The sequence below is a fragment of the Rutidosis leptorrhynchoides genome, chromosome 11, assembly GCF_046630445.1.
Source record: "Rutidosis leptorrhynchoides isolate AG116_Rl617_1_P2 chromosome 11, CSIRO_AGI_Rlap_v1, whole genome shotgun sequence".
Classification (NCBI taxonomy): domain Eukaryota; kingdom Viridiplantae; phylum Streptophyta; class Magnoliopsida; order Asterales; family Asteraceae; genus Rutidosis; species Rutidosis leptorrhynchoides.
In genome coordinates, this window is record NC_092343.1 from 310198910 (window position 1) to 310222756 (window position 23847).

The following is a 23847-nucleotide window of genomic DNA, read 5'->3' on the forward strand; positions in this document are numbered from 1 at the left end:
TAACATCACAAGATTACCTGAACAAGTCAGTGAGCTATGTAATTTATAGAGCTTGCTGGTTCGTGAGTATCATGATTTATCTAGCTTGCCAGTTAGTTTTGTGAAGTTGATAAACTTACGACATCTTGACTTGAAAGATACTCCACTGTTGAAGAATACCCCATTAGGGATTGGTGAGTTGACTCAACTACAAACTCTACAGAAGGTTATCATTGAAGGAAGTATTGGGTTTAAATTATCAGAACTGAAACACCTTGTTGATCTTAAGGGTGAACTTTCCATTGAAGGGTTGGAAAAAGTGATGGATCCAATACAAGCAAAGGATGCCAAGTTGCAACAAAAGAAGGGTCTTGATGATATTGTTTTCAAATGGACAGACGTGTTTGATGATTCTCGAAAATTGCAGGCTGAATATGAAGTTCTTGAATATCTAAGACCTCACTGTAAGTTGAAGACACTAGAGATTTTGTTCTATGGGGGAGTGAAATTTCCTAGTTGGGTTGGAGATCCGTCTTATAATCAGTTATCGAAGCTTACATTAAATGGTTGTAGAAGTTGTACACAATTAGCAACTGGTGATGGTAACAACGCTATAACTGGATCGTTTCCTCATCTTGTTGAACTACATATAACACATTGTCCGAAACTTGCCAATGTGTCAATTGGATCATTACCGTTACTTGAGGTTTTAAGTATAGAAGGATGCTCTGAAAAATTGTTAAGATCCATAATTTGTGTGTCTTCGTCGATTCGTGGGTTGACAATGTCTCGTATTGAAGGACTTACGAAACTGGATGGGGATGTATTGAAACATCTCAAGGCACTTGAAGATCTAAACATTAGTGAATGTGATGAATTGAGATACTTGTGGGATTCAGAATCGAAGGCATACGGGCTTCTTGTGAGTTTACATGGGTTGTATGTATTTCACTGTAAAAAGTTGGTATCAATGGGAGAGAAAGAGGATGTTACTGTTAATGTGGGAAGTAACAGCATTGACAAAGGATCTGTCCTTAGATATGTGACTCTTTGGGATTGTAATTCATTGGAGAGTTACAATTGCCCTAATAGTGTTGAGAAGTTGGAGATCAGTTTTTGTCGTTCAGTGACAACATTGACATTGGGTGTAGTGACTCGAACTTTTTCATGTTTATATATATTAATTGAGATTGATATTTACATGACTAAATGTTTCCAATGTGTTAAGCAATCAAACTTGTTAAGACTTGATTAAATGAAATAAGTTTCATATAGACAATTGATCACCCAAGTTGACCGGCGATTCACGAACGTTTTAAATTTGTAAAAACTACATGTTGTGGTATATATAGACATATATATTTGGTTGACATGAGATTATGATGAGTAAGTATCTCACTAAGTATATTAACAATGTGTGATATACATAAGAAATGAGATTACTAAGTTAAGAAACTCGAAATGATATATATAACGATTATCGTTATGATAACGTCTACTAAATACATATGTATCATATTAAGATATTGATACACTATATTTAACATGATAAAATGATATTTAAATATATCATTAAGTGTGTTAACAATGAACTACATATGTAAAAACAAGACTACTAACTCAAGAATTACGAAACGAGACTTATATGTAACGATTATTGTTGTAACGATATTTTAATGTATATATCATATTAAGAGATATTCATACATCATAATATCATGATAACATAATAATTTAACATCTCATTTGATATAATAAACATTGGGTTAACAACATTAATCGAGATCGTTAACTTAAAGGTTTCAAAACAACACTTACATGTAACGACTAACGAAGACTTAACGACTCCATTAGAATGTATATACATGTTGTGTTTTGATATGTATTCTTACACTTTTGAAAGAATTCAAGACACATATCAAAGTACTTCTACTTAACAAAAATGCTTACAATTACATCCTCGTTCAGTTTCATCAACAATTCTACTCGTATACACCCGTATTCGTACTCGTACAATACACAGCTTTTAGATGTATGTACTATTGGTATATACACTCCAATGATCAGCTCTTAGCAGCCCATGTGAGTCACCTAACACATGTGGGAACCATCATTTGGCAACTAGCATGAAATATCTCATAAAATTACAAAAATATTAGTAATCATTCATGACTTATTTACATGAAAACAAAATTACATATCCTTTATATCTAATCCATATACCAACGACCAAAAACACCTACAAACACTTTCATTCTTCAATTTTCTTCATCTAATTGATCTCTCTCAAGTTCCATCTTCAAGTTCTAAGTGTTCTTCATAAATTCCATAAGTATAGTTTCATAAAAATCAAGAATACTTCCAAGTTTGCAAGTATACTTCCAAGCTTTCTAATCCATTCAAAGTAATCATCTAAGATCAAGGAACCTTTGTTATTTATAGTAGGTTATCTTTCTAATTTAAGGTAATATTCATATTCAAACTTTGATTCAATTCCTACAACTATAACAATCTTATTTCGAGTGAAAATCTTACTTGAACTGTTTTCGTGTCATGATTCTGCTTCAAGAACTTTCAAGCCATCCAAGGATCCTTTGAAGCTAGATCCATTTTTCTCATTTCCAGTAGTTTTATCCAGAAAACTTGAGGTAGTAATGATGTTCATAACATCATTCGATTCATACATATAAAGCTATCTTATTCGAAGGTTTAAACTTGTAATCACTAGAACATAGTTTAGTTAATTCTAAACTTGTTCGCAAACAAAAGTTAATCCTTCTAACTTGACTTTTAAAATTAACTAAACACATGTTCTATATCTATATGATATGCTAACTTAATGATTTAAAACCTGGAAACACGATGAACATCATAAAATCGGATATACGCCGTCGTAGTGAAACCGGGGGCTGTTTTGGTTTGGATAATTAAAAACTATGATAAACTTTGATTTAAAAGTTGTTCTTCTGGGAAAATGATTTTTCATATGAACATGAAACTATATCCAAAAATCTTGGTTAAACTCAAAGTGAAAGTATGTTTTTCAAAATGGTCATCAAGATGTCGTTCTTTCGACGGAAATGAATACCTCTTTAGTAATTGACATGTAACTTAAATTTTCGACTATAAACCTATACTTTATCTGTTTAGATTCTTAAATTAGAGTTCAATATGAAACCATAGCAATTTGATTCACTCAAAACGGATTTAAAATGAAGAAGTTATGGGTAAAACAAGATTGGATATTTTTGATCTTTTTAGCTACGGGAAATGTTTAACAAATCTATACAAATCATATCCTAGCTAACTTATATTGTATTATACATGTATTCTAATATATTATGTAATATTGGGATACCATAGACACGTATGCAAATGTTTTGACATATCATATCGATCCATGTATATATATTATTTGGAACAACCATAGACACTCTATATGCAGTAATGTTGGAGTTAGCTATACAGGGTTGAGGTTGATTCCAAAAATATATATACTTTGAGTTGTGATCTAGCCTGAGACGTGTATACACTGGGTCGTGGATTGATTCAAGATAATATATATCAATTTATTTTTGTACATCTAACTGTGGACAACTAGTTGTAGGTTACTAACGAGGCCAGCTAACTTAATAAACTTAAAACAGTAAAACGTATTAAAAATGTTGTAAATATATTTTGAACATACTTTGATATATATGTACATATTTGTTATAGGTTCGTAAATCGACCAGTGGCCAAGTCTTACTTCCCGACGAAGTAAAAATCTGTGAAAGTGAGTTATAGTCCCACTTTTAAAATCTAATATTTTTGGGATGAGAATACATGCAGGTTTTATAAATGATTTACAAAATAGACACAAGTACGTGAAACTACATTCTATGGTTGAATTATCGAAATCGAATATGCCCCTTTTTATTAAGTATGGTAATCTAAGAATTAGGGAACAGACACCCTAATTGACGCGAATCCTAAAGATAGATCTATTGGGCCTAACAAACCCCATCCAAAGTACCGGATGCTTTAGTACTTCGAAATTTATATCATATCCGAAGGGTGTCCCGGAATGATGGGGATATTCTTATATATGCATCTTGTTAATGTTGGTTACCAGGTGTTCACCATATGAATGATTTTTATCTCTATGTATGGGATGTGTATTGAAATATGAAATCTTGTGGTCTATTGTTACGATTTGATATATATAGGTGATAATGCTAAAAACGAACATATATTTTATAGCATTATTCCTCAAGAAAGACAAGCTTTTAGTTGCAATTGTTCTATTTACAAGTGATATTCGTTTAAATAATAAAAGGTGAAGACAAAAGACAGATTCGACGAATTGAAGACGCAAACAACCAAAAAGCTCAAAAGTACAAAATACAATCAATAAGGTTCCAATTATTGATAAGAAACGTCTCAAAATTACAAGAGTACAAGATTCAAAACGCAAAGTACAAGATATTAAATTATTCGCAAGGACGTTCGAAAATCCAGAACCGGGACCAGAGTCAACTCTCAACGCTCGACGCAACGGACTAAAAATTTCAAGTCAACTATGCACATGAATATAATATAATATATAATTAATTCTTAAAATTAATATATATATTATATTATATTTAAAAACCGTCGGCATAAAAAAACAAAGACTTTTGAGTCTCCCCAGCTGGCCATGCGATCGCATGGCCTGGAAGGCATAAATCCATGCGATCACATGGTGCACAGTTCCAGCCTACATGCCTATAAAAATCGAGCTTTGGTGCACCACAAAAACACATCTTTTTCTTCTCCTCATTCAACGTATAATATTTATATTTATATTATAATTTTAATTTTAATTTATAATAATAAGGGTGTGTTAGCGAATGTTGTAAGGGTGTAAGTCGAAATTCTGTCCGTGTAACGCTAAGCTATTTTTAATCATTGTAAGTTATGTTCAACCTTTTTTATTTAATGTCTCGTAGCTAAGTTATTATTATGCTTATTTAATCCGAAGTAATCATGATGTTGGGCTAAAAATATTAAAATTGGGTAATTGGGCTTTGTACCATAATTGGGGTTTGGACAAAAGAACGACACTTGTGAAAATTAGACTATGGGCTATTAATGGGCTTTATATTTGTTTAACTAAATGATAGTTTGTTAATTTTAATATAAAGATTTACAATTGAACGTCCCTATAAATAACCATATACACTCGATCGGACACGATGGGCGGGGTATTTATATGTACGAATAATCGTTCATTTAACCGGACACGGGAATGGATTAATAGCCACTAGAATTATTAAAACATGGGTGAAATTATGTACAAGGACACTTGGCATAATTGATAACAAAGTATTAAAACCTTGGGTTACATTCAGTCGACATCCTGGTGTAATTATTAAACAAAGTATTAAAATCTTGTTACAGTTTAAGTCCCCAATTAGTTGGAATATTTAACTTCGGGTATAAGGATAATTTGACGAGGACACTCGCACTTTATATTTATGACTGATGGACTGTTATGGACAAAAACCAGACGGACATATTAAATAATCCAGGACAAAGGACAATTAACCCATGGGCATAAAACTAAAATCAACACGTCAAACATCATGATTACGGAAGTTTAAATAAGCATAATTCTTTTATTTCATATTTAATTTCCTTTATTTTATATTTAATTGCACTTCTAATTATAGCACTTTTATTTATTGTTATTGTATTTAATTGCACTTTTAATTATCGTACTTTTTAATTATCGCAAGTTTATTTTATCGCACTTTTATTTATCGCAATTTCATTATCGTTATTTACTTTACGCTTTAAATTAAGTCTTTTATTTATTTAATATTTTATATTTTGTTTTAACTGCGACTAAAGTTTTAAAATCGATAAACCGGTCATTAAACGGTAAAAACCCCCCTTTATAATAATAATATTACTTATATATATATTTGTATTTTTATAAAATAAAACTAATATAGCGTTAAGCTTTGATTAAAAGATTTTTCCTGTGGAACGAACCGGACTTACTAAAAACTACACTACTGTACGATTAGGTACACTGCCTATAAGTGTTGTAGCAAGGTTTAAGTATATCCATTCAATAAATAAATAAATATCTTGAGTAAAATTGTATCGTATTTAATAGTATTTTCTTGTAAAATATAAGCTATTTTATATACACCTCGCAGAACATCAAGTATTTTTGGCGCCGCTGCCGGCGATTTTTCTTGCTTAAAAGCCGGAAGCGCAACGCTAAATAATAAAAAAAAAATTTTATTTTTAGTTTACTCTTATTAAAATACGCTTTTGTAAAAATACGTTTTAATATATTCGAAAATATAAAAAGAAAAACAAAAATATAAATATTTTTAAGAGTTTGGTAAATATTTAAGTTTTATAAATTTTCTTTATTTCTATTTTTTAGTTTGTAAAAATATAAGTTTTATTTAATTTATAAATATATTTTATAAATATATTTTACAGCAAAAACAGAAAAAAAAATATATATATATATATATATATTAAAACTCGAGTCCGGTACTGTAGCAGCCCACTCTGTGGCCCGAAACCCTAGCCCATGCGATCGCATGGCCGGGTAGCTTAGGACTCATGCGATCGCATGAGCCCGTCTGACACGCCACAGTTGACTGCAGCCTGCATTAATTATGAATTATAATTATTATTATTATATTTAAACCCTAATTAGGGTTATATATTATATAATTTAATTTAGTGTTATTTATTTAATTTGTATTTTTAGTTTAATTAGTTTATTTAAATTGTAAAATTAATAGTTTTATAAAATAAATAATATAAAAATAATATTTTTATAAAAATTGTACTTTTTACAACTTTTAGTATATTTTTATATTTTATTTTTTTAATTGTTTTTAGCGTAATATTTGTATTTTTAGCTCGTATTTAGTTTTAATTCATAGTTTTTGCCATAGTTATTTTTATTTCTAGATTTTTAGGCTTTGCCGTAAAATCCCTTAAGTGCTTTTTCTTTAGACTAAGATTTAGGTGATTTAGAATTTTGCGACACCTTTTTAAGTTTTAGTACCTTTTTAAGATATTTTCATTTGGGATATAGTTTTACTTGTAAGCTTTAATATTTTTAGACGCCTTTTACCTATGTATCAATTATCATTCTAATTAGTAATCTCAATTTGCGATTATAATTTTAAGTTAGTGATAGTAATAAGGTTGGGTTAGTCGAGTATTTTAAAGTTTTATAAGTCACTCTTTTTCTTTCTTATTTTTCGACGCCTTTTATTTTTCAATTCTTTTCTTTTTCGACCTTTTTCGACGCGCTCTTTTTCTTTCTTATTTCTCGCTATTCTAGTTTTAGGACATAGATTTTTTTCTACTTCTTATCTAAATTTCTTAAAATTACGAAAATTTATTTTAAGTGGTTAAATTGATAGACATCAAAATTTTCTGGTTCGTAGTAATAGTTGGATTTGTACGTGGACCGGGTTATTGGAGCCAAACAGTCCTCAATTATATTGAGACTAAACGAATCCTGCCCCTCTGCTGCATCTTTTGGCTATTCGAAACGTGGGCAAAATCAGAAAAGTCTATTAATTGGATAACTTATATAATTTTTTCTTTCCTTTTAAAAACTAATAGGATATTCAGTGAATGCACCGAGCAAGACGTTCACCACCTTTTGTACGTTCACCACCTGTAACCAGATCAAGACATCTAGCTAATATTACCGCCGTTGATTTTCCTTTAGAATCATCTTCCAGTCGACCAAGTACTCCAAGTCAAATTTCCGATAATTCATTTTTTGAACCCGACCTCACAATTGAGAATCCGGAGAATATTCAGGGACAATTCATAGATCCTGAACCATTAATTTTTCCTCCGGAACCACCAATCATTCAAACAGAGATTGTTGAGGAACGAACCATTAAATCAGAATCCTCTAGTGATTCCGATTCAACAAATTCAATTATGGAGAATCTGGAACCTTTAAGTATGGAAGACCGAATGAGAGCAAAACGCACTGGCCAAGGTCACGCAATTACTCATCCTGACATTAATGCTCCAGATTATGAAATCAAAGGACAAATTCTACATATGGTGACTAATCAATGCCAATTTAGTGGTGCGCCGAAGGAAGATCCAAATGAACATCTTCGTGCCTTTAATAGGATCTGCACACTATTTAAAATCCGAGAAGTGGAGGATGAACAGATATATCTCATATTATTTCCCTGGACTTTAAAGGGAGAAGCCAAAGATTGGTTGGAATCGTTACCTGAAGGGGCGATTGATACATGGGACGTTTTAGTTGAAAAATTTCTTAAACAATTCTTTCCGGCATCTAAAGCCGTAAGACTTCAAGGAGAAATTGTTACGTTCACACAGAAACCGAATGAAACTCTATATGAGGCGTGGACAAGATTTGGAAAGTAATTAAGAGGATGTCCGCAACATGGTTTAGACACCTGTCAAATAGTACAAATATTCTACCAAGGATGCGACATCACTACAAGGAAAGACATCGATATAGCAGCTGGTGCTTCTATTATGAAGAAAACCGAAACTGATGCTTACAAAATTATTGATAACACTGCTCCCCACTCACATGAGTGGCACCAAGAAAAAGATATCGTTAGATCATCTAAAGTAGCTAGAGCCGATTCTAGCCATGACTTAGATTCCATTTCCGCAAAGATAGATGCTGTCGAGAGACGAATGGAAAAGATGACTAAAGATATCCACTCAATACGAATTAGTTGTGAGCAGTGTGGAGGACCACATTTGACAAAAGATTGTCTCAGTATTGAATTAACAATGGAACAAAGAGAGAATGTTTCATATCTAAACTAAAGGCCTGGAAATAATTATCAGAATAATTATCAACCGCCAAGACCGATCTACAATCAAAACTAGAATTATAACTGAAATATTACATACAACAACCAACAAGGTCCTAGCAATCAACAAGTATCCAACAATACTTACAACCAGCAAAACCTAATTTTCAAAACAAACCACCACAAACCGATGATAAAAAGCCGAATTTAGAAGATATGATGACGAAGCTAGTTGAAACTCAAACGCAGTTTTTCACATCTTAGAAACAAACTAATGAACAAAATGCTCAAGCATTTAGAAATCAACAAGCTTCTATTCAAAACTTGGAACAAGAAGTAAGTAACCTAGCAAGGTTAATAGGTGAAAGAAAACCGGGAAGTTTACCTAGTGATACAAATGCTAACCCCCGGAATGAAACAGCTAAAGCCATTACCACAAGAAGTGGTACAATACTTAAACCACCTGAAATACCTGTAACTTCTGATGAAGCTATTCCTACTCCACAAGAACCACAACCTGATCAAGATAAGGAAAAAGAACCGGTAATTGAAAAGGTTAATGAAGATAACACAGCTAAGGATAAACCTTATGTTAAACCATACCAACCACCACTTCCTTACCCGAGTAAAATGAAGAAAGAGAAACTTGAAGCCGAGCAATCCAAATTCTTGGATATGTTTAAACAGATAAATGTAAATCTTCCTTTCATTGATGTGATTTCAGGAATGCCTAGATATGCAAAATTCTTGAAAGATCTAATCTCAAATAGAAAGAAAATGGAAGAACTCTCGGCCGTTACTATGAATGCTAATTGTTCAGCAGTGCTGTTGAATAAGATACCAGAAAAACTATCTGATCCAGGAAGTTTCACAATTCCATATTTTCTGGGTAGTCTTAGTTCAATAGAAGCATTAGCAGACCTAGGTGCTAGTATAAATTTAATGCCGTATTCACTATACGCTAAACTAGACCTTGGAGAATTGAAACCAACAAGAATAAGTATACAACTAGCCGATCGATCAATAAAATATCCTAGAGGGATAATGGAGAATATGCTAGTTAAAGTTGGTACTTTATTATTTCCAGTAGATTTTGTTGTTCTGGACATGGAAGAAGATTCTCAAGTTCCTCTCATATTAGGAAGACCATTCTTAAACACGGCTAAAGCAATGATAGACGTGTTTGGTAAGAAACTGACCCTAAGTATAGAGGACGAGAGTGTTACCTTTTCAGTTGATAGAGCAATGCAACAACCGCAATCTGCAGATGATACATGTTATTATATTCAAACTATAGATTCACATGTAGAATTGTTAGAAGAATTTCCAGAATTACAAGGAACAGGAGAATGTTCTTTAGGAGAAGGTAATGAACCAATTGATGAAGCTGAAATGTTAGCTACACTAATAGCTAATGGATATGAACCAACAACAGAAGAAATTCAAATGCTAAAAGAAGAAGACAGATATCGATATAAATCATCGATAGAAGAACCACCGACATTAGAATTAAAGCCACTTCCAAGCCATTTGGAATACGCTTATTTACATGGTGAATCTGAATTACCTGTAATAATAGCATCTTCTCTTACTGAAAATGAAAAATCTCAACTCATTTCTGTGTTGAAAGATCATAAACCAGCCATTGCATGGAAGATTCATGATATTAAAGGAATAAGTCCTTCGTATTGCACACATAAAATCCTTATGGAAGAAGGTCATAAAACGTATGTGCAACGCCAACGAAGACTAAATCCGAATATGCAAGATGTAGTTAAAAAAGAAATTATTAAACTGCTAGATGCAGGTTTAATTTATCCAATCTCTGTTAGTCCATGGGTAAGCCCAGTTCAATGCGTGCCTAAGAAGGGTGGCATGACTGTCATTACAAATGAAAAAAATGAGTTTATTCCTACTAGGACTGTAACAAGATGGCGTGTATGTATTGATTATAGAAAATTAAATGACGCCACCAGAAAAGATCACTTTCCCTTACCTTTTATTGATCAAATGTTGGAAAGATTAGCCAGAAACAGTTACTATTGTTTTCTTGATGGATTTTTCGGATATTTTCAAATTCCAATAGCACCCGAAGATCAAGAGAAAACCACGTTCACGTGCCCTTATGGTACTTTTGCTTACAAACGCATGCCATTTGGACTTTGCAACGCCCCTGCAACCTTTCAAAGGTGCATGATGGCAATTTTTCACGACATGATAGAAGAATGCATGGAAGTTTTCATGGATGACTTTTCAGTCTTCGGTGATACATTTGAATCATGTCTATAATACCCCGTAGACGTTCATAAGCACTAGTTGACTTAACCGTAGACGTCCAGCTTCATGAAAATCAAGATTACATGTCTTCAAAGCCCAAAATGCTTTGTGTTCAATTTCTACTAGAAGATGACATGCTTTTCCATAAACGAGTCTAAAAGGTGTGGTTTCAATTGGAGTTTTGTAGGCTGTTCTAAAAGGCCAGAGTGCATCCTCCAATTTAATGGACCATTCCTTCGGATTTGATCCTACGGTTTTCTCTAGAATATGTTTTAAAGCTCGGTTGGTATTTTTAACTTGTCCACTTGTTTGTGGATGATAAGCAGTGGAGATTTTATGAGTTACTCCATATCTTTTGAGAACTTTCTCAAGTTGATTATTACAGAAATGAGTACCCCGATCACTTATTAAAGATTTCGGTGTTCCAAACCTTCTAAAAAGACATTATAAAAAGTTGACTACAACTCGTGCATCGTTAGTTGGGAGAGCTTGTGCTTCCGCCCATTTAGATACATAATCAATGGCTACGAGAATGTAGAGATTATTATGAGATTTTGGAAATGGACCCATAAAGTCAATACCCCAAATGTCAAATACTTCGCATACTTGAATGACATTTTGTGGCATTTCATCACGTTGACTTATTTTTCTGGCCCTTTGACAAGTATCACAGGATTTGCAAAGAAGGTGTGCGTCTTTGTAAATTGTAGGCCAATAGAATCCAGCATCATAAACTTTTCTTGCTGTTAATTGAGGCCCATAGTGCCCTCCTGTTGGTCCTGTGTGACAATGGTTTAAAATTTTACTAGCTTCATCTCCAAATACACATCGGCGTATTATTCCATCGAGACAACTTTTAAACAAATGTGAATCTTCCCAGAAATAGTGTTTTATATCACTGAAGAATTTCTTTCGTTTTTGGTACGATAATCCTTTTTTAAGGAATCCACATACTAAGTAGTTTGAATAGTCTGCAAACCATGGAATTTCATTATAATCTATCTTCAATAGATATTCATCAGGAAAGTTGTCTTGTATGGCCGACTCATTTAGAACTTCTAATTCGGGATTTTCAAGACGAGAAAGATGATCAGCGGCGAGATTTTCTGCTCCTCTTTTATCCCGGATTTCAATATCGAACTCTTGTAAGAGTAAGATCCAACGGATTAATCTTGGTTTGGCATCTTGTTTCGAAAATAGGTATCTAAGAGCAGAATGGTCGGTATAGACCACCGTTTTTGCTAGAACGAGATATGAACGAAATTTGTCAAAAGCAAAGACAATAGCAAGGAGTTCTTTTTCAGTAGTTGTATAGTTCGTTTGTGCTCCTTGTAACGTCTTACTAGCATAATATATAGGTTGAAATCGTTTTTCAATCCTTTGTCCTAAAACGGCTCCCATTGCAAAATCACTTGCATCGCACATTAGTTCAAACGGTAGATTCCAATTTGGTGTTATCATGATCGGCGCATTAGTGAGTTTCTCTTTAAGAATATTAAAAGATTTGATACATTCATCTGAAAAGATGAATGGAGCATCCTTTTCTAGGAGTTTATTCATAGGAGTGGCAATTTTAGAAAAATCTTTTATGAAACGTCGGTAAAAACTGGCGTGCCCTAGAAAACTCCTAACTCCTCTAACATTGGTGAAATGTGGAAGTTTAGCAATTACATCTACTTTAGCTCTATCCACTTCAATTCCTTCTTTTGAAATTTTATGTCCAAGAACGATGCCTTCTTTAACCATGAAATGGCATTTCTTCCAATTAAGTACTAGATTTGATTGTTTGCATCTAATAAACATTCGTTCAAGATTAACTAGACATGATTCAAATGTATCACTGAAGACTGAAAAGTTATCCATGAAAACTTCCATGCATTCTTCTATCATGTCGTGAAAAATCGCCATCATGCACCTTTGAAAGGTTGCAGGGGCGTTGCAAAGTCCAAATGGCATGCGTTTGTAAGCAAAAGTACCATAAGGGCACGTGAACGTGGTTTTCTCTTGATCTTTGGGTGCTATTGGAATTTGAAAATATCCGGAAAATCTATCAAGAAAACAATAGTAACTGTTTCCGGCTAATCTTTCCAACATTTGATCAATAAAAGGTAAGGGAAAGTGATCTTTTCTGGTGGCGTCATTTAATTTTCAATAATCAATACATACACGCCATCCTGTTACAGTCCTAGTAGGAATAAGCTTATTTTTTTCATTTGTAATGACAGTCATGTCACCCTTCTTAGGCACGCATTGAACTTGGCTTACCCATGGACTATCAGAGATTGGATAAATTAAACCTGCATCTAGCAGTTTAATAATTTCTTTTTTAACTACATCTTGCATATTCGGATTTAGTCTTCGTTGGCATTGCACATACGTTTTATGACCTTCTTCCATAAGGATTTTATGTGTGCAATACGAAGGACTTATTCCTTTAATATCATGAATCTTCCATGCAATGGCTGGTTTATGATCTTTCAACACAGAAATGAGTTGAGATTTTTCATTTTCAGTAAGAGAAGACGATATTATTACAGGTAATTCAGATTCAACATGTAAATAAGCGTATTCCAAATGGTTTGGAAGTGGCTTTAATTCTAATGTCGGTGGTTCTTCTATCGATGATTTATATCGATATCTGTCTTCTTCTTTTAGCATTTGAATTTCTTCTGTTGTAGGTTCATATCCATTAGCTATTAGTGTAGCTAACATTTCAGCTTCATCAATTGGTCCATTCTGCGAGGTGTATATAAAATAGCTTATATTTTACAAGGAAATACTATTAAATACGATACAATTTTACTCAAGATATTTATTTATTTATTGAATGGATATACTTAAACCTTGCTACAACACTTATAGGCAGTGTACCTAATCGTACAGTAGTGTAGTTTTTAGTAAGTCCGGTTCGTTCCACAGGGAAAATCTTTTAATCAAAGCTTAACGCTATATTAGTTTTATTTTATAAAAATACAAATATATATATAAGTAATATTATTATTATAAAGGGGGTTTTTACCGTTTAATGACCGGTTTGTCAATTTTAAAACTTTAGTCGCAGTTAAAACAAAATGTAAAATATTAAATAAATAAAAGACTTAATTTAAAGCGTAAAGTAAATAACGATAATGAAATTGCGATAAATAAAAGTGCGATAAAATAAACTTGCGATAATTAAAAAGTACGATAATTAAAAGTGCAATTAAATACAATAACAATAAATAAAAGTGCTATAATTAGAAGTGCAATTAAATATAAAATAAAGGAAATTAAATATGAAATAAAAGAATTATGCTTATTTAAACTTCCGTAATCATGATGTTTGACGTGTTGATTTTAGTTTTATGCCCATGGGTTAATTGTCCTTTGTCCTGGATTATTTAATATGTCCGTCTGGTTTTTGTCCATAACAGTCCATCAGTCATAAATATAAAGTGCGAGTGTCCTCGTCAAATTATCCTTATACCCGAAGTTAAATATTCCAACTAATTGGGGACTTAAACTGTAACAAGATTTTAATACTTTGTTTAATAATTACACCAGGATGTCGACTGAATGTAACCCAAGGTTTTAATACTTTGTTATCAATTATGCCAAGTGTCCTTGTACATAATTTCACCTCTGTTTTAATATTTCTAGTGGCTATTAATCCATTCCCGTGTCCGGTTAAATGAACGATTATTCGTACATATAAATACCCCGCCCATCGTGTCCGATCGAGTGTATATGGTTATTTATAGGGATGTTCAATTGTAAATCTTTATATTAAAATTAACAAACTATCATTTAGTTAAACAAATATAAAGCCCATTAATAGCCCATAGTCTAATTTCCACAAGTGTCGTTCTTTTGTCCAAACCCCAATTATGGTACAAAGCCCAATTACCCAATTTTAATATTTTTAGCCCAACATCATGATTACTTCGGATTAAATAAGCATAATAATAACTTAGCTACGAGACATTAAATTAAAAAGGTTGAACATAACTTACAATGATTAAAAATAGCGTAGCGTTACACGGACAGAATTTCGACTTACACCCTTACAACATTCGCTAACACACCCTTATTATTATAAATTAAAATTAAAATTATAATATAAATATAAATATTATACGTTGAATGAGGAGAAGAAAAAGATGTGTTTTTGTGGTGCACCAAAGCTCGATTTTTATAGACATGTGGGCTGGAACTGTGCACCATGAAATCGCATGAATTTATGCCTTCCAGGCCATGCGATCGCATGGCCAGCTGGGGAGACTCAAAAGTCTTTGTTTTTTTATGCCGACGGTTTTTAAATATAATATAATATATATATTAATTTTAAGTATTAATTATATATTATATTATATTCATGTGCATAGTTGACTTGAAATTTTTAGTCCGTTGCGTCGAGCGTTGAGAGTTGACTCTGGTCCCGGTTCTGGATTTTCGAACGTCCTTGCGAATAATTTAATATCTTGTACTTTGCGTTTTGAATCTTGTACTCTTGTAATTTTGAGACGTTTCTTATCAATAATTGGAACCTTATTGATTGTATTTTGTACTTTTGAGCTTTTTGGTCGTTTGCGTCTTCAATTCGTCGAATCTGTCTTTTGTCTTCACCTTTTATTATTTAAACGAATATCACTTGTAAATAGAAAAATTGCAACTAAAAGCTTGTCTTTCTTGAGGAATAATGCTATGAAATATATGTTCGTTTTTAGCATTATCAAATATTCCCACACTTTAGCGTTGCTTGTCCTCAAGCAATATAGTCTTGAAATATAAAAATCACTTCTTTATTCTTCACACTTTGTACATCAGTGATTTCAATACGGCGGTATAAACAATGGTAGTAACGATGTGGTTTACAGTCTCACATGACTTATGAAAATTTAGATCCTTTAGGAAATTGGATCTTTATGAAAACATTTAATTTTTTTTTTTACTTATTCATGTTTAAACTTATGTTATTGAATATACTTATGTAATTTTTATAATTTTTATTATTATTGTGTACTAATATTTCACATTTAGGATTTGAAAGTGGGATATTAAGTCCCATTTCAAATTGTCATGCATGTTTATATTTGTATGTATGTATATTGTAAATTGTACAAAACAGGGTAAAACATCGCATTTTCAAAGACTGGCATTAAGTTCAGCAAAAGCTACTAATTTTGACGACAAGATGACAAATAAATGTGATGTAACAACAGACGGAATGAACAAATGATATGCACCATTTATCATTCAGCAAACAAATGCCAATATGTTTGGAAACTTTGGTAAAATTTAATCATTTTTCTACGCTAATCACCCTCAATAATTTAAATTGTTACTGATTTCTTGCAAATGAGGGCATTGCAAGATCTTAAGTGTGGAAAGGGGTTAAATTCTTTCGAATTTTTAAATATATTTTTTTACTTTAAACACTTGGTTACCATTAGAAATACTAGTAAAGTAGTAGTTGTATTAGAATCTAGTGTTCTCTGATGATAAAGAACAGCCATAGTCTTATATACAGACTACCTAATTCTAGTAAAATTTTTCAAAATTTTCAATTAAATGAACTCAAAATCATGTTTATACATATTTATGAATGATAAAACTAGGTGTTAACACCGAAATTATTGTTACCTCAGAAAGGACATAAATTGAGAAACAAACCAAAATGTTAAAATTCATTTAAAATGGAATAGAGGACAATAAAAAGGAAAATAAAAGCCAAGTGTGGGAAAAATTACCAAGTTATCTTAAACATATATCACATATTTCTGTAACAAATAATTGAAGATACTTTTGCTTTGGACTAAACTAAACTGTTTTACCCGATGAAAGAAAAGAAGAGATGGATCTACACGATGAATCAATTCTATCGCTAAAAGGAAGTAAAGTCTTTCGAAAAAGAAACGCCCTTCTTGATTTAGGTCATGAAGTTGTCGTCCAGACCAGCTGTAGGTTGATGAAAAATCTAGAAAAGTCATCTCTAAAATCAGCAGGAAATCCACGGACCTCAGCATCAAACAGGGTCGCCAAGTGGTCAGACTTATCCTAACCATGAGAGGATCTGTCTCGTACAATGGGGGGCACCGTGCAAATTAGCTTGATAAGACTAATAAATCAGATCCCCAGAAAGGATAATCTCTTTTAAAGATCAAAAATCAGCTTTTAAGACTGATATTACTCAATCCTAGAGATTGACCTTAAAGATTGAGAATTACAAACTCATGGAATTCAATGATATCTAAACTCGAGCTTGAACGAGAAAATATTTTGATCAAAATTACAAACCGATTTGTTTTCTGAAAACTCATTTTCAATGCGTTCATTACCATTGAACGTAAAATCCTAGGAATTCAACTGGAATTCATTAGGTCACCTGAACCAAATCGGGTGTCAACTGTAAGAACGGTGGTTGCATAGCATGGTCAAAGACAGGACCTTGTGCCAGACCGAAAAATCATAAGGGTGAGCTTTACTATTGCTCCTACCAAGGATAGTAATTGCGTCCGACACGTTATAGACCATAATCAAAAGCATGTCAGGGGACATTGCCTTAACAGTTGCTTTTTCAACGCTTTCCTTTACAACCGGATGGTAGTTTACCGAAAGGTAATATACGGAGCAAGTATACTGAACGTGTTGCTTTTCCAATACAAGGTTAGCAAGTGGGTGACACAAAACCGCAAGTTTTGAGCTAAAATTTTCAAATCTGAAACCCACCAAACCCAAAAAAATATTTTGCAAACACCGGTGAAGGGTTATTCCGGAAAACTTATCTAGGGTAAAAGCTAGATTTAATTTTCAAAAAAAAAAAAAAAATTAAATGTTTTCATAAAGATCCAATTTCCTAAAGGATCTAAATTTTCATAAGTCATGTGAGACTGTAAACCACATCGTTACTACCATTGTTTATACCGCCGTATTGAAATCACTGATGTACAAAGTGTGAAGAATAAAGAAGTGATTTTTGTATTTCAAGACTATATTGCTTGAGGACAAGCAACGCTCAAGTGTGGGAATATTTGATAATGCTAAAAACGAACATATATTTCATAGCATTATTCCTCAAGAAAGACAAGCGTGTAGTTGCAATTGTTCTATTTACAAGTGATATTCGTTTAAATAATAAAAGGTGAAGACAAAAGACAGATTCGACGAATTGAAGACGCAAACGACCAAAAAGCTCAAAAGTACAAAATATAATCAATAAGGTTCCAATTATTGATAAGAAACGTCTCAAAATTACAAGAGTACAAGATTCAAAACGCAAAGTACAAGATATTAAATTATTCGCAAGGACGTTCGAAAATCCGGAACCGGGACCAGAGTCAACTCTCAACGCTCGACGCAACGGACTAAAAATTTCAAGTCAACTATGCACATGAATATAATATAATATATAATTAATTCTTAAAATTAATATATATATTATATTATATTTAAAAACCGTCGGCATAAAAAAACAAAGACTTTTGAGTCTCCCCAGCTGGCCATACGATCGCATGGCCTGGAAGGCATAAATCCATGCGATCGCATGGTGCACAGTTCCAGCCCACATGCCTATAAAAATCGAGCTTTGGTGCACCACAAAAACACATCTTTTTCTTCTCCTCATTCAACGTATAATATTTATATTTATATTATAATTTTAATTTTAATTTATAATAATAAGGGTGTGTTAGCGAATGTTGTAAGGGTGTAAGTCGAAATTCTGTCCGTGTAACGCTACGCTATTTTTAATCATTGTAAGTTATGTTCAACCTTTTTAATTTAATGTCTCGTAGCTAAGTTATTATTATGCTTATTTAATCCGAACTAATCATGATGTTGGGCTAAAAATATTAAAATTGGGTAATTGGGCTTTGTACCATAATTAGGGTTTGGACAAAAGAACGACACTTGTGGAAATTAGACTATGGGCTATTAATGGGCTTTATATTTGTTTAACTAAATGATAGTTTGTTAATTTTAATATAAATATTTACAATTGAACGTCCTTATAAATAACCATATACACTCGATCGGACACGATGGACGGGGTATTCATATGTACGAATAATCGTTCATTTAACCGGACACGGGAATGGATTAATAGCCACTAGAATTATTAAAACAGGGGTGAAATTATGTACAAGGACACTTGGCATAATTGATAACAAAGTATTAAAACCTTGGGTTACATTCAGTCGACATCCTGGTATAATTATTAAACAAAGTATTAAAATCTTGTTACAGTATAAGTCCCCAATTAGTTGGAATATTTAACTTCCGGTATAAGGATAATTTGACGAGGACACTCGCACTTTATATTTATGACTGATGGTGAAATGTCCCGTTCTTATTGATTAAAAACGTTCCATATTAATTGATTTCGTTGCGAGGTTTTGACCTCTATATGAGACGTTTTTTCAAAGACTGCATTCATTTTTAAAATAAACCATAACCTTTATTTCATAAATAAAGGTTTAAAAAGCTTTACGTAGATTATCAAATAATGATAATCTAAAATATCCTGTTTACACACGACCATTACATAATGGTTTACAATACAAATATGTTACAACGAAATAAGTTTCTTGAATGCAGTTTTTACACAATATCATACAAGCATGGACTCCAAATCTTGTCCTTATTTAAGTATGCGACAACGGAAGCTCTTAATAATCACCTGAGAATAAACATGCTTAAAACGTCAACAAAAAAATGTTGGTGAGTTATAGGTTTAACCTATATATATCAAATCGTAACAATAGACCTCAAGATTTTATATTTCAATATACATCCCTTACATAGAGATAAAAATCATTCATATGGTGAACACCTGGTAACCGACATTAACAAGATGCATATATAAGAATATCCCCATCATTCCGGGACACCCTTCGGATATGATATAAGTTTCGAAGTACTAAAGCATCCGGTACTTTGGATGGGGTTTGTTAGGCCCAATAGATCTATCTTTAGGATTCGCGTCAATTAGGGTGTCTGTTCCCTAATTCTTAGATTACCAGACTTAATAAAAAGGGGCATATTCGATTTCGATAATTCAACCATAGAATGTAGTTTCACGTACTTGTGTCTATTTTGTAAATTATTTATAAAACCTGCATGTATTCTCATCCCAAAAATATTAGATTTTAAAAGTGGGACTATAACTCACTTTCACAGATTTTTACTTCGTCGGGAAGTAAGACTTGGCCACTGGTTGATTCACGAACCTATAACAATATATACATATATATCAAAGTATGTTCAAAATATATTTACAACACTTTTAATACATTTTGATGTTTTAAGTTTATTAAGTCAGCTGTCCTCGTTAGTAACCTACAACTAGTTGTCCACAGTTAGATGTACAGAAATAAATCGATAAATATTATCTTGAATCAATCCACGACCCAGTGTATACATATCTCAGTATTGATCACAACTCAAACTATATATATTTTGGAATCAACCTCAACCCTGTTTAGCTAACTCCAACATTCACATATAGAGTGTCTATGGTTGTTCCGAAATATATATAGATGTGTCGACATGATAGGTCGAAACATTGTATACGTGTCTATGGTATCTCAAGATTACATAATATACAATACAAGTTGATTAAGTTATGGTTGGAATAGATTTGTTACCAATTTTCACGTAGCTAAAATGAGAAAAATTATCCAATCTTGTTTTACCCATAACTTCTTCATTTTAAATCCGTTTTGAGTGAATCAAATTGCTATGGTTTCATATTGAACTCTATTTTATGAATCTAAACAGAAAAATTATAGGTTTATAGTCGGAAAAATAAGTTACAAGTCATTTTTGTAAAGGTAGTCATTTCAGTCGAAAGAACGACGTCTAGATGACCATTTTAGAAAACATACTTCTACTTTGAGTTTAACCATGATTATTGGATATAGTTTCATGTTCATAATAAAAATTATTTTCCCAGAATAACAACTTTTAAATCAAAGTTTATCATAGTTTTTAATTAACTAACCCAAAACAGCCCGCGGTGTTACTACGACGGCGTAAATCCGGTTTTACGGTGTTTTTCGTGTTTCCAGGTTTTAAATCATTAAGTTAGCATATCATATAGATATAGAACATGTGTTTAGTTGATTTTAAAAGTCAAGTTAAAAGGATTAGCTTTTATTTGCGAACAAGTTTAGAATTAACTAAACTATGTTCTAGTGATTACAAGTTTAAACCTTCGAATAAGATAGCTTTATATGTATGAATCGAATGATGTTATGAACATCATTACTACCTCAAGTTCCTTGGATAAACCTACTAGAAATGAGGAAAATGGATCTAGCTTCAAAGGATCCTTGGATGGCTTGAAAGTTCTTGAAGCAGAATCATGACACGAAAACAATTTCAAGTAAGATTTCTACTCGAAATAAGATTGTTATAGTTATAGAAATTGAATTAAAGTTTGAATATGATTATTACCTTGTATTAGAAAGATAACCTACTGTAAGTAACAAAGGTTTCTTGATCTTGTATGATTACTTGGAATGAATTTAGAAAACTTGGAAGTAAACTTGCAATCTTGGAAGTATTCTTGATTTTATGAAACTAGAACTTTTGGAATTTATGAAGAACACTTAGAACTTGATGATAGAACTTGAGAGAGATCAATTAGATGAAGAAAATTGAAGAATGAAAGTGTTTGTAGGTGTTTTTGGTCGTTGGTGTATGGATTAGATATAAAGGATATGTAATTTTGTTTTCATGTAAATAAGTCATGAATGATTACTCATATTTTTGTAATTTTATGAGATATTTCATGCTAGTTGCCAAATGATGGTTCCCACATGTGTTAGGTGACTCACATGGGCTGCTAAGAGCTAATCATTGGAGTGTATATACCAATAGTATATACATCTAAAAGCTGTGTATTGTACGAGTACGAATACGGGTGCATACGAGTAGAATTGTTGATGAAACTGAACGAGAATGTAATTGTAAGCATTTTTGTTAAGTAGAAGTATTTTGATAAGTGTCTTGAAGTCTTTCAAAAGTGTATGAATACATATTAAAACACTACATGTATATACATTTTAACTGAGTCGTTAAGTCATCGTTAGTCGTTACATGTAAGTGTTGATTTGAAACCTTTAAGTTAACGATCTTGTTAAATGTTGTTAACCCAATATTTATTATATCAAATGAGATGTTAAATTATTATATTATCATGATATTATGATGTATGAATATCTCTTAATATGATATATATATACATTAAATGTCGTTACAACGATAATCGTTACATATATGTCTCGTTTCAAAATCATTAAGTTAGTAGTCTTGTTTTTACATATGTAGTTCATTGTTAATATTCTTAATGATATGTTTACTTATCATAATATCATGTTAACTATATATATATCCATATATATGTCATCATATAGTTTTTACAAGTTTGATTGCTTAACATGTTAGAAACATTTAATCATGTAAATATCAATCTCAATTAATATATATAAACATGAAAAAGTTCGGGTCACTACAGTACCTACCCGTTAAATAAATTTCGTCCCGAAATTTTAAGCTGTTGAAGGTGTTGACGAATCTTCTGGAAATAGATGTGGGTATTTCTTCTTCATCTGATCTTCACGCTCCCAGGTGAACTCGGGTCCTCTACGAGCATTCCATCGAACCTTAACAATTGGTATCTTGTTTTGCTTAAGTCTTTTAACCTCACGATCCATTATTTCGACGGGTTCTTCGATGAATTGAAGTTTTTCGTTGATTTGGATTTCATCTAACAGAATAGTGAGATCTTCTTTAGCAAAAAATTTCTTCAAATTCGAGACGTGGAAAGTGTTATGTACAGCCGCGAGTTGTTGAGGTAACTCAAGTCGGTAAGCTACTGGTCCGACACGATCAATAATCTTGAGTGGTCCGATATACCTTGGATTTAATTTCCCTCGTTTACCAAATCGAACAACGCCTTTCCAAGGTGCAACTTTAAGCATGACCCTCTCTCCAATTTCAAATTCTATATCTTTTCTTTTAATGTCAGCGTAGCTCTTTTGTCGACTTTGGGCGGTTTTCAACCGTTGTTGAATTTGGATGATCTTCTCGGTAGTTACTTGTATTATCTCTGGACCCGTAATCTTTCTATCCCCCACTTCACTCCAACAAATCGGAGACCTGCACTTTCTACCATAAAGTGCTTCAAACGGCGCCATCTCAATGCTTGAATGGTTGCTGTTGTTGTAGGAAAATTCTGCTAACGGTAGATGTCGATCCCAACTGTTTCCGAAATCAATAACACATGCTCGTAGCATGTCTTCAAGCGTTTGTATCGTCCTTTCGCTCTGCCCATCAGTTTGTGGATGATCGGCAGTACTCATGTCTAGACGAGTTCCTAATGCTTGCTGTAATGTCTGCCAGAATCTTGAAATAAATCTGCCATCCCTATCAGAGATAATAGAGATTGGTATTCCATGTCTGGAGACGACTTCCTTCAAATACAGTCGTGCTAACTTCTCCATCTTGTCATCTTCTCTTATTGGTAGGAAGTGTGCTGATTTGGTGAGACGATCAACTATTACCCAAATAGTATCAAAACCACTTGCAGTCCTTGGCAATTTAGTGATGAAATTCATGGTAATGTTTTCCCATTTCCATTCCGGGATTTCGGGTTGTTGAAGTAGACCTGATGGTTTCTGATGCTCAGCTTTGACCTTAGAACACGTCAAACATTCTCCTACGTATTTAGCAACATCGGCTTTCATACCCGGCCACCAAAAATGTTTCTTAAGATCCT

At 32.6% G+C, this 23847-nt stretch overlaps 1 protein-coding gene across 1 annotated transcript in view; it reads left to right on the top strand.

Moving 5' to 3' along the window:
* LOC139875650 (putative disease resistance RPP13-like protein 1) overlaps positions 1-23847 on the top strand; it is a 76950-nt gene that overhangs the window by 1893 nt on the left and 51210 nt on the right. Inside the window, exon 2 of the mRNA XM_071862968.1 lies at positions 50-1129. Within this exon, the coding sequence (XP_071719069.1) occupies positions 50-1129 (1080 nt within the window). The remainder of the gene's footprint in view (positions 1-49; positions 1130-23847) is intronic.